The 16,108-nt window shown below is 31.6% G+C and overlaps 1 protein-coding gene across 1 annotated transcript; it reads left to right on the top strand.

The window, feature by feature from the left end:
- The first annotated feature begins 2,434 nt into the window (after positions 1 to 2,434).
- Positions 2,435 to 13,794, top strand: LOC132729380 (uncharacterized). Its single transcript, XM_060715145.1, has 6 exons — positions 2,435 to 2,489; positions 2,830 to 2,901; positions 3,220 to 3,261; positions 9,411 to 9,574; positions 12,546 to 12,706; positions 13,039 to 13,794. Exons 2-6 carry the CDS (start codon positions 2,883 to 2,885, stop codon positions 13,097 to 13,099), a joined length of 447 nt encoding a protein of 148 aa, XP_060571128.1. The 5' UTR covers positions 2,435 to 2,489; positions 2,830 to 2,882; the 3' UTR covers positions 13,100 to 13,794.
- The last annotated feature ends 2,314 nt before the right edge of the window (positions 13,795 to 16,108 follow it).

Here is a 16,108-nt window from a genome sequence, read left to right as displayed (position 1 = left end):
CAAACGTCACGATATAAACACATCTCTTGATGTGTCACCATCTCTATCTCTGTCAAACCGCCGTGATCAAACAGTTCTTCTTCGATGCCGAATTGGACACACTAAAATTACCCATTCTTATCTCCTTACAAATGACAATGCCCCTTTCTGTGTAGGTTGTAATGAAAATTTTACTGTCAAGCATTTTCTTCTTGAATGTCATGATTTTTCACAGGCCCGTAATAGTTTTTATTCTGTAAATCCACTCAAAGAACTTTTTAATACAATTCCATCAAAAAACATAATTGATTATTTGAAAGAGATAAGCCTGTATTCTAGGATCTAATTGGTTCATTTCTATTGTCATTTACAAAGTTTTACATAACATTTTAAGCCTATTATAGCATTCGGCACGATTTGGCCAGTTATGTGTTGACGTGTCGTAAAAATCCTAACAAACGAAAAACTGAAAAGTAAATAAAAAGATTCCAGAAGGTTAAACACCTCGTCAAACCGAAGAAAATCGCATTTTTATTCAAAATATGTTGGTATTCAGAGGCAAAAAAATGAACACATTCAGCATTAAAAGGTTACTTCACTATTTTAAATTGTTCCAGCAAATGACAAATGGCCAGATCGCTAACATATTTTCATGGTAAATTGTTTTCTTTTTCTATTCAGTGATGCAATTTTGAATCGAGACAAAATCAATTTGAGATTGATTTTTTCCTATCTTTCATTTTCATATAATATGTAAACTTGCTTATTCTGCAACAAGTAAAGGAAAAGTAATTGCACAGAATATCTAAAGCTCAGTTCATTTGTTAAAATGATCGAATAAAGATTGTAAGGTTGGATAAACAAATTAATAAATATATCAACACTACCGTCAGTACTCATTTTGTATTTCCTCCATGTTGCGTTTTTACTGCGCAGAACAGTTTGTCATGTCTTACATCAGGAAGTTTTCAATTGGATTTACATATCTGTTTTTAACAGGAACAATAATTTAATCACGTTTTCTTCAGCAAATCATGAGAAAATACTGATAAAATATTTGCCAAGCTGATGTTATTATGATTAAGACAAAGATGTGATTTTCCGTGACGAGGAAAAAAGCGAGTAAAAATTTGTCCCATACTTCACTTCACTGTTATTATGTGTTTCTTGTCCTTCGTGATGATCGATTCAACGCATTAAATTTTGAAAATTGAATACCTCTTTTAAATAGACCGAGTTTGAAATTGTTATGCAATTTGTTGTTTTCATTGCTTCCGAGGAATCGCCCCTTTAAGACTTTTATAAAAAAATGCAACGAAGGGAACTGCATTACTTATGTATAATTCATAATACACACTGCAGATGATATAAAAGTCAAACTATATGTTTAGTTAAAAACACCTAAAAAGTGTAATCCCTCGTAGTATTAGTCTCAACAAAATAACATGAACATAGCAGACCCGGTTTGATTGAGTCTCTACATGAGGGATTTGGTTTAAACATATTTATTTAAGCTCGATTACGAAACAAGTTCTTGCAACTTATATTAATAACTTTCGAGTCCGCTTCCTGGAACCAACCAGTACTGGTGTCATATGAAGACACATGGTCGTGACTCGAGTAGAGCTCCAACTAATGATCTCTGGGTTGAGAGGCAGATACCTTAACCGCTAGACCACCGTTCCCCTTACATGAGGAATAATGACAAAGTACAACATACCTTACGTCCTCTAGTGAAGGTTGACATGAATTTGGGAAATTAGCATTGAAAATATAGTGAGAATGATAATATTTACTGGAGACAACGCATTCAGTTTTATTTATCCTGATTAATCATCAATAAAATGTGCTGTTTCTATTTAATGATGATGGAAAGTTTTACAGAACAATTAAAGAAAAGGCGAAGTCCGCTAAACGTTTCAATTAAATAGGTTATTGCAGAGGTTTTGCCATTAAAGAATATGCCTATATTGCTAGAAAAGCCAGCCAAACGGTATCCTGTCTGTGTTTTTTTATGAAATGAACATGAAACTTTCTCTTAGTTGAAGCTGTACTTGTATAGACAGCTATGGTCATATATAAAAAATAATTGCACGTGCCATTTGAAAAAGAAATATGGCACATTAATGTGAACGTAATACGTTTCCTGTAAATATTAAGCAACGAATACGATTTAGAAATATTGAATAGAACACCATAAGTTATACATTTTAAAATCAATGTTTGCATTTGAATTTAAACATTATTAAAAATAAAAGGAAATCGAGCTTAAGGGACTTGAAAACAATTTCTCTTTTTGTTTTATCTTTTACATTTCTTTTATCAAATTTCTATAAGTTTTCCTTTGTGTAAATGTATTCATTCTAACATTTCTCTTGAAATTATATTAGCCTTTTAGATAAAAAAAGCACAAACAACAAACTACTAAACTATTTTGGCCTTCCATATTTTTATCTATATATACGGAAAATCAGCCTTCATAAACTTAAAAGTGACTTGGCTACGAACCTGTAAGTACATTTTTATATTACTATCAAGAATTGTTAACTTATTTTTTACGTTAACCTATTTACGTTTTTGTGCGCAATTGTACGTCCATTTATTTGTCACAACTTAAGATAAATATATTTTAATCAAAACATAAAATATAAAATAATATTTCATTTGTAAGTTCATATTTTCTATTTTAATAGATTAATACATCACAGAAGTTTGAAATGAGCCCACTTACAATTGATCAACACGATATTAGAATTTAAATCCAAGATATTTTTAAATCATTATTTTTTTGCACAAACTTATTCAACACAATGTTCTATAAGTCATATAGAGTTTCACATGTTTTCCCAGGACAGTACTCGTTTGATCAGCATTTGTAGATTTGCGAATTATAAAAAGGGAACATGCAAACTAGGTTTCTTTGTGAGTACATTTTGATGATTATGACATAACAAGAAATAATAGATAATATTTATAATTCCTTTTTCGTAAATGATACATGTTGATCACTATTTTGATAATAGATAATTAAAGCTGTCTTTTTTCTTGACTGCTGAAAAATATTTTTCACGATAATGGCTGTCACCTTAAAATCGCATGAGGGAAATGATGAATATTAGAATTCATCAAGTAAATAAAAACCGCTGTTTATATCTTTGTTTACCACTTTTTATTGCAAAAATACAAAAAACAAACCAGGCTTTTACTGAATATATACATCACGTATGTTTTGAATTTTAGGGGTTTCATTGATTCTACTTGTTTTCCCGGCCAGAGAAAAAGGTAAGTTCATTTTCATTTCGTTTTATAAAGGAATGCAATTTTAATTTTTGTAAGATTTCTATTACAGAGTAAGCTTACTGATCTGACATCGTCATGATAAATTGATTTTAAAAGCAATTCAGCCGTTATAAACCTAGTTTAATTGTTTTTCATAATTTCTATATCAGTTTTGCGTCTTTGTTAAACACAAAATGCTTCTATTAATACATGTCCAATATGAAACAAGACCTTAACAATTTGTTTTCACTACTTCCGCTTATTCAGTGCAGATTTTCTTTATCCTATAATCATGTTTGAACTTTTGTTATCTTTTTCTAGCTTCCACGTGATTTTTTTCCTCACCTTTTTAATTCTGATAAGCAGAAAGACCTTGATCATCAGTCAAATACGTGTGTATTTTTAAATAAAATTAAAAGAAGAACACATTTTGAAATGCAATTTTAAATGCTTTATTGAACGATGTTTTAATTAGAAATCTCTCAAAAAATTTGATATCTGTATTGCAAGTCATTGTTGTTAATATTTCTTAGTCATTGCCGAAGTACTCTTAATTCGGTGATTAACGAGAAAAATGCACGTGCCATGAATCTTAAATAGGCAAAAGGATATCGGTTCGTTTATGTGTTTTTTAAATGGCTGGATCTACAACATGTAACAAATTTAATAACGATGCACCGATGAAAAACTTAGTTAAACTGAGTAACAAAATGTTCTGATAAGCAAAAATTTAATTGTAACTTTTATATTAATCGCTGTGAAAGTTCTTGCAACAAAATTGTTTGGACAACCGCGTCACCTATCTAATTCTTTAACAAGCTACTTTGCAGCTTTGTATTATTACTTACTGACATGGATCTTATCATCTATGATTTCTTTTTTTTTTAAAAGTAGTTCAACTAAATTTTCAAATGTTTGTATGATAAGCATATTTTTAGAATTATTAACTGTACTGAATTTGGGGTTAAAGAAAGTACTAAGTAAGAAGTTGACCACAAGTTCTTTTTACCTATGTGTCCGTGTTTAAAACAAGCTGTTATATACAAATTGCAATATTTAAACTGCGCTCCACGTCTGTAGAAGTTCGATCTTAAACATCAATATTCGGGTCTAGAAAACCCCATGTCAAGCTTGACATTCCAAATGTCGAGTTATGTATTATACACATTAGTGATAAAGAATCGCTAAAGAATGCCCAAAACGGCATCATTGAAAATGTTGCAGGCTTGGTTTGGAAAGTGCAAGCTTCTGCGTCCACGTCCCTAACACCAGCTTAAGCGGTATTTAACATTTATTATAAAATGGTAAAATTTTGAAACCCTGCAGAGGAAGTCGACCCAGGCAAAAAAAATTTCGAGCTATTTGTACCAGTGGCCTAGGCATACCGATTGTCGAGCATGGCATTTCGAATGCCCAAATGTGTGTTTAAGCTTTATATTCCGATTGTCGATTTATGCATATCGAATGACGAGCTCAGCATTTCGAATATCGGGCTATGCATACCGAAGTCATGCTATGCAGATCGAAAACGCATTCCCTCCATTCTTACGGAAATTGTAGCTCTGCATCACGTCCTGGTTACCTTGTTGCAAATTATCGCAACATTCGAGATTGGACAAGTTCTCAAGTGACTGGGCTTAAGATCTTCTAAATGAGCCCCTTGGCTGGTACATGCTGTTGTTAAATCTTTCATTCATTAAGAACTGACTCCACCTAAAAATGTCTTTCATGTATCGATGCGTTTCTTTAACCGAAAGAAAGTTGCTAAAACTTTGCCCGTAACCTATATCGCGCCGTTGCTGACTGTCGTATTTACTAATGGCCGGCACTGGGAGTGAGAAATTCAATAGGCCGACCGGTGGACAGCACCGCGACTACTTTCCGTGATTTGACTATTCATGTACAAATAACGCTATAACCATTTAAGGAAAAATGTTTTTGTTATTTCTTGTATTTAATTTGTATTTACTTTGATTACAATGTAGATCCAAAATACAGTGGGATCTATTGACAGACAAATCCTTAATTTCAAGAAAAAAAAGACTAAAGAGTGAACATTTTAGGTATAAAAGATGATTAAAAAATATTGTAAAACATTTTTAAGGTATAAATTGTGTAGAAATGGTATCTCCGTAATACACTTCCAAGAGAAAAATCATAGTAATCAGTTATTATCAAAAGAACTTTACATTTTTTTTTCAAAATCGCTTTCAATATCATTATAACAAATGTCAACTGCGTAATCAATTACCCGTGACCCACATAAATGGCTATATATACTTTTTGGAAACATCGTTATAAAATGATAGGGACGGTCTTTTATCATATTAGCAGTTGTTTTAATTTATCCTAAACATTTGTAAGTATCAATTATTGTTCAATCCTCATTACAATAATCAATCTTTTGAAATAAACAAATACTTAATCTCAGCTTGACAATAAGAAAATAGTATAATGTCCCTTTAATAAAACCTAGAAATATGAAGGCAAAAAAACATATTGGGAATGGGTCGTCTTTAATCGCAACTCTTCGGCCATTCAGTCAGTCCTCGAACACAATAGTAAGAATCCACAGAACAGATATGGTTTTGCGGTCTAACCTATGCTAAGAAACTAAACATGTTAACAAATATTGAATTGATGTTTGGAGTTTATCAACAAAATAAATAGATTACTATATATAAAAGTAAACAGTAGATTATTTATATACTTATAAACCGAAAGTACAAAATGCCATACTGTTGACACTTAGTCGTATTTGTTTATAGCTGTACAGCAGTGGGCATATTTAAATCAAAACTGGTTGTCAGACATAGCATATTTTCAATCATAATAGTACCGAAACTTACTTTATTGTCCTGTGTATGTCAAATATATTCATAGAACTCGTTTCAATCCGTATTAACACCGATGTTAATATGAGCCCTCTGTTGAATGGTCATAATTTGTCTCTTTCGATTTTCCATGATAACCGCTTTATGAGCTCATCTGCGAATGTTTTTCAAATATAACCATGCTAAAATTTAGCCGGTGCTAGGGGGGGCGCGGACGGTAACTTCACTTTCCAGCACTCTTCAGGAACAGACTCAATCAAACCGAACCTGCAACATTTTCGATTCTGTAGTTTTGACGTTCTTAAGGGATTCTTTTTTTCTATTAAAATACATTTCGCCTGTTTTTTATTCCTTAATTGTAATTAACCATTGTCATTAACTACAAGATATTACTTGAAAATCCACTTTTTACTGAGGGGTTTCATTTACGGGTTGAGTCATCAGAACTGCAGAAACCGTTTGACAATGTGTGATAGTAAGAGGCGACTAAATGGGTTCGAATTATTGGAGTCTATGTATCTCTTAACTCCAGCAGGTGAGGCGGTTTAACTCCTGGTGTTACATAAATCCCGAGGTTAGCCAAAATCATCTTTTCTATCTCGGCGACATTTGAGCTAAATTGTGTTAGTGCGCCGTATAACATAAAAAAAGAAAAATGAAACCATCAAAACAATTTTTTTTATAAATATCACATAAATTCATGTTTAATGATTTAATAGAATGACCTTAAAGTGCGACCGTTTTTCTGATAAGCATCCGTGTAAAGCACAATGGGGTAAAAATTTGACCATTAAGTAATAAGGCTCGATCGTTTCTACAGAATTTATTTCAGTTCGATTGTGGAGGAAGCTTTTAGCTTATAAACACAGTTTCGAATCATTCCTGGAACGAACAAGTACTGAGCAAAGAGTGTAAACGTTCTTGCTCAAGGAAAAAACGACTTGCCCCTGTCAGGGTTTGACCCATGCGGCTAGCGATCATTCGATTACTAGTCCTAAGCGCTAACCACTCGGTCATGCCGCCACAAGGCTCGATCGGTTGCTTCGCGTCCCCTGAATCATATGACTTTACATGATAATGTTCTTACAATTAGGATATATCAAATAAATATTTTTAAGCGTGAAAATAGTTATACGATTACATGTATTTTAAAATTTGAACTAACCAAACTTTTGCAGTTCAAATAACATATGTTCAATTCACATAACAATAAGTTTTATAATTCATTTTATATCTTAGTAAATATATCTTAAGTATTTTAAAAGCAGTCTGTACCAAATGTGTTCGGGCAAGATTGAACAGTTTTGTTTGATAACTGCTGCTTAACAAACCGGCTCAATTTTGCATTATATTCTTCTGTTCAACCATTAGATGTCCAACTTTTGACTCCTTAAATAATACTGCAAATAGGAAATGGATGAACGCTAATTTAAAAAGATAGTCACAACCAAAATATACTGCTTTTTAAAATTAACTTGTTGATTGTAAATGCTTGTAAATAAATACGTTCTTTGGATCTTTAAAATGATTAAGTCATACCGCTTTCTTACATTGCATCTTGTTTTTATATTTTTTATCTCAAGGAAGAGTGTGCTTTTTCAGGTTACAATGTTAGTTATTTGTATATGATAATTTCTTCTCATCGATTTTGAAACGATAATGTTTCATGATATGTATCTCATTTAACATCTGAAAGAAAATGGATGAACACAGATTAAAAAGTTCATTCTTATTTCATTTAAAAAATAAAAGTATAGAATATGACCATTACGATGTTTTTGTTTTTAACCTCTTTAATAATTTTGTGTCTGTTTATTTGTGTGTTTTTGTCGAACTGTCAATGCATGTCCGTATTTATCAAAGGTTTAAAAATGCTGTTTTAGTTGCCCCGACAATCTTTTTCATCCTACTCCCACTTCTTTTTACAACATACCCATAGTCACATGAAGTTATAACAGTTCACTGATAATATATTTGATCCATTTATTCACATATTAAACAAAGAGGTTTTGATATTTTGAATATTTTAAAATTTTAGGAAGGTTAAACCAACTCGTCACTCAGAGAGTGTTAATACTGCCCGATCTTCCTTTCATAATAAAATAATTATGTGACACTTTAAAGAATCTATGTTTTCCTTCTTATTCAAAACTTATTCTGTCAATTCAAATTTTTATAAAACCATTGCTAGAAATAATTGGCCCATAGAATTATTGTTCAAAAGTAAGACGAAAAGGTATGTCAATATTTAAGAATTTAAAGCGTATTGGCGTCCATTAGTCAATTTAAACTTGTTACCCATTAAAGAAATACATGAATGTATTTATTTACATTTTTCACGCTTGTGTCTGTGTCCTGTCATTTACGCGGGAGCTAGTTAAAATGGACAAAGTTGGTAAAGGCGCAACAAAGCCGAAAAAATTGTTAAGCAGTTTATCGCTTTCATCTATCATAGTAAAAAAGTATTTGTTTCTAAGTGCACGCACATTTCGTTAAAAAATAAGAATCAGCCGAGCGTTTAAAATACATTTCGTTAAAAAATAAGAATCAGCTGAGCATTTTAAATATTTTCAAACAATCTTGATATTTTTATGGACACCAGTTAAAGTGCACCACGACTTAAGGATTACGTACATTAAACATTGGCGAATAACGGGTTATTGCTTTTTAAAGAATGTGCCCCCGTCGATCGCTTTTAATTTTTTTTCCATTCTATTGACAATTCATAACTGTATATTGCGCAAGTATATGATGTATAATGTTATTTAATTCCGTTTTCTTTATATGCACGGAGGAATGTTTAAGTTGAAGCTAACATTTCCATCTAATTTGACATCTATTCTATGCTCGTTTCTTATCTTTCTGCAAACATTGACATATTAATCAGTAAGTGAATTAGAAATTTAAAAAAAAAATCAAAATTTATTATTACTGAGACTTCTTGTGAGATGAGCCCTAATGCATCAATATAGGCGCTGCCATTTTGAAATGAATGTAGGGATTCAACGTGAGTAAGAGGGGAAAATATAATTTTAACTTGTAAATCAAATCATTGACTGAATGAAAGAATGAAAAACATGCCCAGAGATAATGAATCCAGGGTTAACATGACATAAATGCAGATGTGTTTAAAAATTATATTGTGTAAAGAATGAAATGTTTACATTTGGTGAGACAGACTATAACTGTTTTCAAATAATATCATATCTATATCATATTTAGTTTAATCAGTAGTCATTGAATACTCTGACACACTAGGGATAAAACATTAGAAAGAATTATTTAAATCAATTATTTAATTTGTGCAAATTATTTCAGGTTTCGTGGAGGCCGGACATTATTATGTTTATTCTTGCCCATTGCATAGGGCAGTCTCTTCTTCGTGTTCAAGCATCAGAAAAAGATACGCTCCGTATGGAATTAGACATACGTTTATAAAGATAGGATCTACATGCTACGACTGGGGAATCTGGAATTATCCTGTTAGTTTGTTGAACTATGCTCCATTTTTAAAAATAAGTATATTTGGTCGCATTATAGGGCTTGGTTCACTCTGACACTGTCTCAAAATTAGCTCAAACATTTGAGCACTATATGAGCACTATGTTCAACATGGTAAAACATCATTAATATTTGCAAAAACATCAGATAGTCGTTGCCATGGTTACAATTTTCTATTACCATGGTAACTTTGAATTACACGATAGAGTAGAATTGAAAATGCTGTATAATTACATTTGCATTTTGAAGTATTAAACTATAAATTGACTTAGACTTTATCTGGGTATACACAGTCAAGTATGGCATGTTAAATGTTGCAATGTTCAATATATATTTTTTTGATCTCTATCCAATATTTACACTGTATAACTCTAATTCTATATTCTATACCATAAAATTTATACAATCCTCAATAGTCAGTATACTTGAATATATTTTTAACAAAGATGTATTTAGTATTTCCACAGTCTTCAATGTTAGTTCACATAGTTGTGTTTCGGAAAGCAAAGGATTTCTTCATCAACCACTTTTTTTATTTACTTCCTAAACAAAATCGTTGAAATTGTTTATTTTTAGCCATTTTATGTGAACCACGGATTTATATTACAGACTGGCATATCTACCTTGATACCAAATTCCTCCAGCAAAATGAAGATAAATGTCTTCCAGGTTTTCTTATTTGTTTAGCATGATACGGTTTTTGTAAGGATAAAAGAAACGTTGTTCCTGTTGGCAGCAAAATAAACAATTAATGTAGCCAGTTGTTCACACAGTAGCCATAGATTTCACAAATATATTTTCCTCGCTCAAACTAAAGAAGAACTTTTGAAGTTGAAGTAAGCAAGTATGATAATATTACATCGATAAATGTACCCTCCAGAACTAAAATATCTTGATCACCAGACACTTCAAAAAATGAATTACCATGTATGAATTTCTACCAAACATACTTTGAACAATCATGGCTTTATTGTTGCAAACTTTACCTAAGAAATATTTGACCATATCTGGAAGGAAAAAAAGAAAGAAAGAAAAAAATACTTCACAAGGTTTCGAACCGACCACCCACCTGTGGCGACTTTTAGTAAGTTATGTTAAATAATTGTACAATATACACATCATAACTTCACGTGTAAGCTAAAAACAAGTAAAATGGTTTCCTGCGGGGAACATTTATAATGATTGAAAGATATTTCATTTAACTATTTTCAACACTGTTTGGGGGAAAAAAAATAAAAAAAATAACGTTTGTATCAGGAATATAGTTGACAATAATCGATCAATAGAAGAAGGTCTTTGGTCTGGGTCGAAAATAAAACAATACCATTGTATGAATAATTCCGTGCAAAAAAATAATATGATAAAATAAAATAAAGTAAACACACAAGTTTTCGCAGAAAATATCTCTATCTATTATGGCAGATGCCACAACTCTGTGGATTTTCACTATAAATAATTTATTGTTTGTAAAATTTCAGATAGATATTAAAGAAACATTGATAATTTTCAAACACATCATGCAAGTTTTTCCACCTTAAACGGTAAAATAATAATAGATATTAGAAATATCACGTAGTAGTGTTATGTTCTTAATTAGGTGTAATTCGGACTAATTCCCTAGCATTGTGTACACCGGTCATTTGAGAGACCGGTGTGTGTAGTATATACAATAATTCCCTAGAGGTAAATCCGTAACGTACCGGGAAACGGTATTTAGCTAGGTTTTTGAATAGGTCAATTAACCAATCATGTACGGTTTACAAATCACATGCTCCTCCATGTACCGAAAACAGGTCACGTGCTCCTCCATGCCTCAAAAATTAAACGCGTACCAATACCCTGCGGGCTCCGGCCCGCAGGGAACAACATCATTTTGAAGCCAGCTCAGTTAAGTGTCTACTTGTACATTTAGTTTATGATCTTGATCATAATATTACTTCAGAATATTATAATGTATATATATTTTCGAAAATAAGTTGACCTAAATGTCGATTTTAGATTTAAAACATAGGATGATTTCCACACTTCAGAGATAGGTACAAATTGTAAAATGTAGATCTGCAACGGATTTGAATAATTATCTCACAATTTTAATATACTAATTGAGAAGGAACATTTGTATATTAAAATAAAATAAATAGAAATCAAGTTACTAGTATCTCTAGAAAAAAGACAATGCAGGTACTTGTTTACATTATGATTAGAATGCCATGTGATTAATTGCAATGGCTCATACTTTGTTTGGATAAAATATGCAAAGTAAACCAGGGTGTCCAAGAATGATATCTTTGGTGTGAAATGTCCATCAAGAAATATCACTGGCTACATACTTGTATAGGTCTAGCATGGTTCTACATAAAATCAAACACATTGATTTCTTGAAGTCATTTTCTATAGGGTTGGTGAACCAAGCCCTTTGGTTTAATAATATGGAAATTCTCTTTTGGGCATCGTTTAGTACTGTTTTTTTTTCAGAATATAATATTAATTATATATGACTATTTAAAATTCAGCTAGATCAAACTTAGATTATTTTAGCCGTCGGGTTAGCTCAAAAGGTAGAACGTTGGACTGTGAATCGGGCGACAGGGTTCAATTCCCGGACGATGCAGACCTCTTTCGTTGTAATTGATCATGAAATCTTTTCTACTGTCATTCGCACTGTACCTCTGCTATGACATGTACAGAAGTTTCAGTTCTTGGGAAAGTGGTGGAAATCATACTAATTAAATGCTTGAAAGCCTGACCAGGAACGATGCGGTGGCTGAACCGTGCTCTGGTAAATTCAATGTAACTTACTGCCTTGATCCGGAGTGAAACTCACAAAACCACCACCAGCATAAATTTTCCATCTGAACATTTTTTGCATTTGGCACGCCAATGGAATATGCACAAATTCAAACATCTCATTGAAATATCAAAATTTTAATCTCGCATGTACTTTTACTACAGAGACAAATCGATTGCAATGATTCAGCCCTTTCTTGTTGCTACCGATTCAAAAGACTAGAAAGAAGGCAATTTACCTGGTGTGCTGATGATATCTCTGAGTTTGAAACTGCCTGGCGCAATGAGGGAAAAAATTATAACTTGTTTACATGGAATTGCCAGATGTAAGTATTTTCAACAGTTACGAAAACAATCTTTGGCTTGTATAACAAAATTACAGAAGCAATCTTCAACGATAATTCAATGGACACTATATTTACCATGTTTGAAAAAAAAATTCACACTAAATACGACTTTATGTGTTTTCTTTTTTTCTAAATTGTCTAATTAAACATTATTTTATTGATTATGGCAAATATTATATGAAATACATATAAATGTACATTAACATAGGATATTTCAATGACGTTAATTGGAAGTAAATTTTGAAATAATGAAAAAGTAATCGAAATTCTTCATAACTTACATAAAGTATTTTCTAATTGGTGAATTTCAGATATTCCGACAAGATGTCTGAATTCCTAGAAACTTGCGACACCTCTAGACTCTTTGAATAGAGACATAACTTTGTAAATTCAAATGGAAATAGAAGTTACCGAAAGTGTCGTTTTCATATTAACCAATTTCAGCGGTCATTCCCAAGCGTTCTTGAATGGAATATAAAAAATCTTACATATTGTAAATTAACATGATTCTGGAGACATGCTACCTTTAAAATGCTGCTTTAAACATTATTGATAATGATCATTAGGCTTCAATATTTATTTTGTATTACAAGTATACTCTCAATGTATAACTGTTTTTGAATAACTGAACACTTTAGTTCATCGGTTACATATGTAAGCATGTTTTGTTGTTACTGTAATTTATTAAAATAAATATAGTTAAACAGTTTATGCTTAGGATCATGCACACTTTCTAAATGCAACCACTTTCTAGCGTTAAATTCAACGTCTAATTTGTTATGTTGGTCTTGTGTTTTGTTTCGACAAGAACCATATACACAAACATATATGAATATTTGTAATTTATATTCATATGATACATACATTTTGTATTTTTGTCAAATTTATTCAATGCAATGTGTGAAGATTTATTTTCTGTAAGCTACACAGTAGCATTATGTTTGCAAGTGAATGTAGTTTGTTTTGTATAGGTATTTTCAATAAAAAAAACAACAATTTTTGTAAAAATGTGTATACCTTCTTCGCTTTCACATGTTATTATCAATATTAAATACGCTGTCTTGTCATATGTCAAGTTTCTGTTAATCCTCTCCAATTGATTAATCAAAATTAAACTTAGCAAACTTTTATAATAAAAGAAATGTTTATCACCATCTAAACCCACTTTGATAACCTTCTGCTGGCCGTTTGTTCGAATATTAACTTCATCCGATTGTCTAACTAATTCGTTATGTACTCAATCCGTAAGTTATAAGGTCATTAATAATAAAAAAATAATAAGAATATCAGGTGGGTCTAGCACAATTTCAGCTAAACAATAGTTTAAATATAAGAGAAATACATTGGAAATTTTCCAACGAGCATATTTTCTATATCATTAATTTTCTTCATTAAATTCAGAAAGTAGTTTTTATTTTCAAGTGGCCATTACCTTCCGTTTAATTTAGATTGAAACATACTTTTAGACTTTCGGATTGAAAGCTCTTTTCTTATAATATGATACATTATACAAACTACTCGGGGAAAATGAAGGGTTTCTGCTGAATCATCATTTTATTCATTTATTAACTTTATCACATACCCGTGCCGCTTTTTGCGACTCCGTAAATAAGGTATTACACGGCATGCATATATTTTGACGTGACGTCATTTGTATTTATTAATACTGCACGTTTGAAACGTCGCCTTTCATTGGATAATCGTGACGTTTATTAAGTTTTTTATAATACTGCACGTTTGTAACGTCATTTTTCATTGGATAATCGTGACGTTTATATAGTTTTATATACACGGCTGCTATCGATCCATGAATAAAACTTACTTTTTTCTCTAAAATTATGCTTGCTGTATTATAAATTCGTAATAAAGATTGTTGACAGGTTATATGGCCGTATATAAACGGCTGTTTGCAATATAACCCTCGCCTAACGGCTCGGGTTATATTTACAAAAAGCTGTTTAAATAGGGCCATATAACCTGTCAACGATCTTTATAACTAATATAATACACGGCTGCTATCGATTCATGAAGAAATCTTACTTTTATCTTTAGAAATGATGGTTGCTGTATAATAAATTTGTTATAAAGATTGTTGATAGGTTATATGGCCGTATATAAACGGCTGTTTGCAATATAACTCTTGCCTAGCGGCTCGGGTTATATTTACAAATAGCCGTTTATACAGGGCCATATAACCTGTCAACGATCTTTATAACTAATAATATAAACATAGCGTTAAGACGCGCAAAATGTTAGCGTTACACATTTGGCGCATCAATGAAAAATGGTTCTTTTTCACTTCAAACGGTCCTTATTTTTTGGAATGTGATAAATAGAATATGAAATTCGTGTAAATTCATTACTAAATTTATTGATTTCGTTGAATAAATTCAGCACTTAACTTACACTCAATACCTTATAATAAAAAAAACAAAAACAGTTTCAATGCATGTCCATCAATTATAAATAAAATATTGTTTTCACAAACCAGCTGCGTCAATAAAGCTTTACCAACAAGTAAACCCATGACACGTACATGGCTGACATGAAAATCAACATCGTAATGTAAGTGATATTCTTTAGTCATCACCTGAAAAAAAGAAGAAAATTAACGATCGTGTCACGGCAAAAACGCAAAGAAAGAGTTTTTAAGTCTCGTATTTTATAGTAAAAGTAATTAAATATATCTAACATGCTTATTGTTCACATAACATGTGCATTATTGGCAGAAAACCTTTTATATTTGGCAATCATGTTTCCGGCGCATGTCGCTATATTCCGATAGAATTGTAATTCGCTCATTTGCACACCGGCCGGTGCATAGGAAAACTGCACTTATAGTGCTGCAAATTCATAGGGTAAAATGACACCGAAGTGGTCTATGTCAGCCAACAGGAAGGTTTATATACCAAATTGTTCGTCTTGGTCTGTAGTTTCCGGAATGGATATTCATTTAGTTCAAGTCCGATGCGTAGCTTAAAAATCAAAGATGGCGTCAAAGATGGCCGCCAAATCCCTAAATATTCTAAAATATTAATATTTGCTCATATTTGTTACAGCTTTTGTATTTCAAATGAAATTTTTGCACGGAAGATATCATTTAAAGCGTTTTATACGGAGAGATTAATTTTATTAGAGAAAACAGATCGCTTTTTGCTTTTTTTATACGTAAATAAGCAAAATAATGCTAAACTTATGGGGTTTTGCTATGATACTCTTGTCTTTGCTTAAACAGAGAAATATCTATTACTTATTTTGTTATTCCACTATTGTAATGTACTCATGAGAGTAATGCTTTAATGTATTCATATCATTTCTTAAAGGAATCTTTTTTTTGTAATTATGCAGTAAGACATGTAAAATGAGAGGCGGTACAAAAAA

This window comes from Ruditapes philippinarum, unplaced genomic scaffold, assembly GCF_026571515.1.
Source record: "Ruditapes philippinarum isolate M1 unplaced genomic scaffold, ASM2657151v2 ctg18653_1_1_1_1, whole genome shotgun sequence".
NCBI classification, from domain to species: Eukaryota; Metazoa; Mollusca; class Bivalvia; order Venerida; family Veneridae; genus Ruditapes; species Ruditapes philippinarum.
This window is presented reverse-complemented; position numbering and strand designations above follow the sequence as displayed.

Bases quoted from the DNA above. Each gene is read 5' to 3' on its own strand.
- LOC132729380 (XM_060715145.1), top strand. The intron at 9,575-12,545 runs GTTAGTTTGTTG...CTTTTACTACAG, and splicing joins GGGGAATCTGGAATTATCCT to AGACAAATCGATTGCAATGA. The intron at 12,707-13,038 runs GTAAGTATTTTC...GGTGAATTTCAG, and splicing joins TTTACATGGAATTGCCAGAT to ATATTCCGACAAGATGTCTG.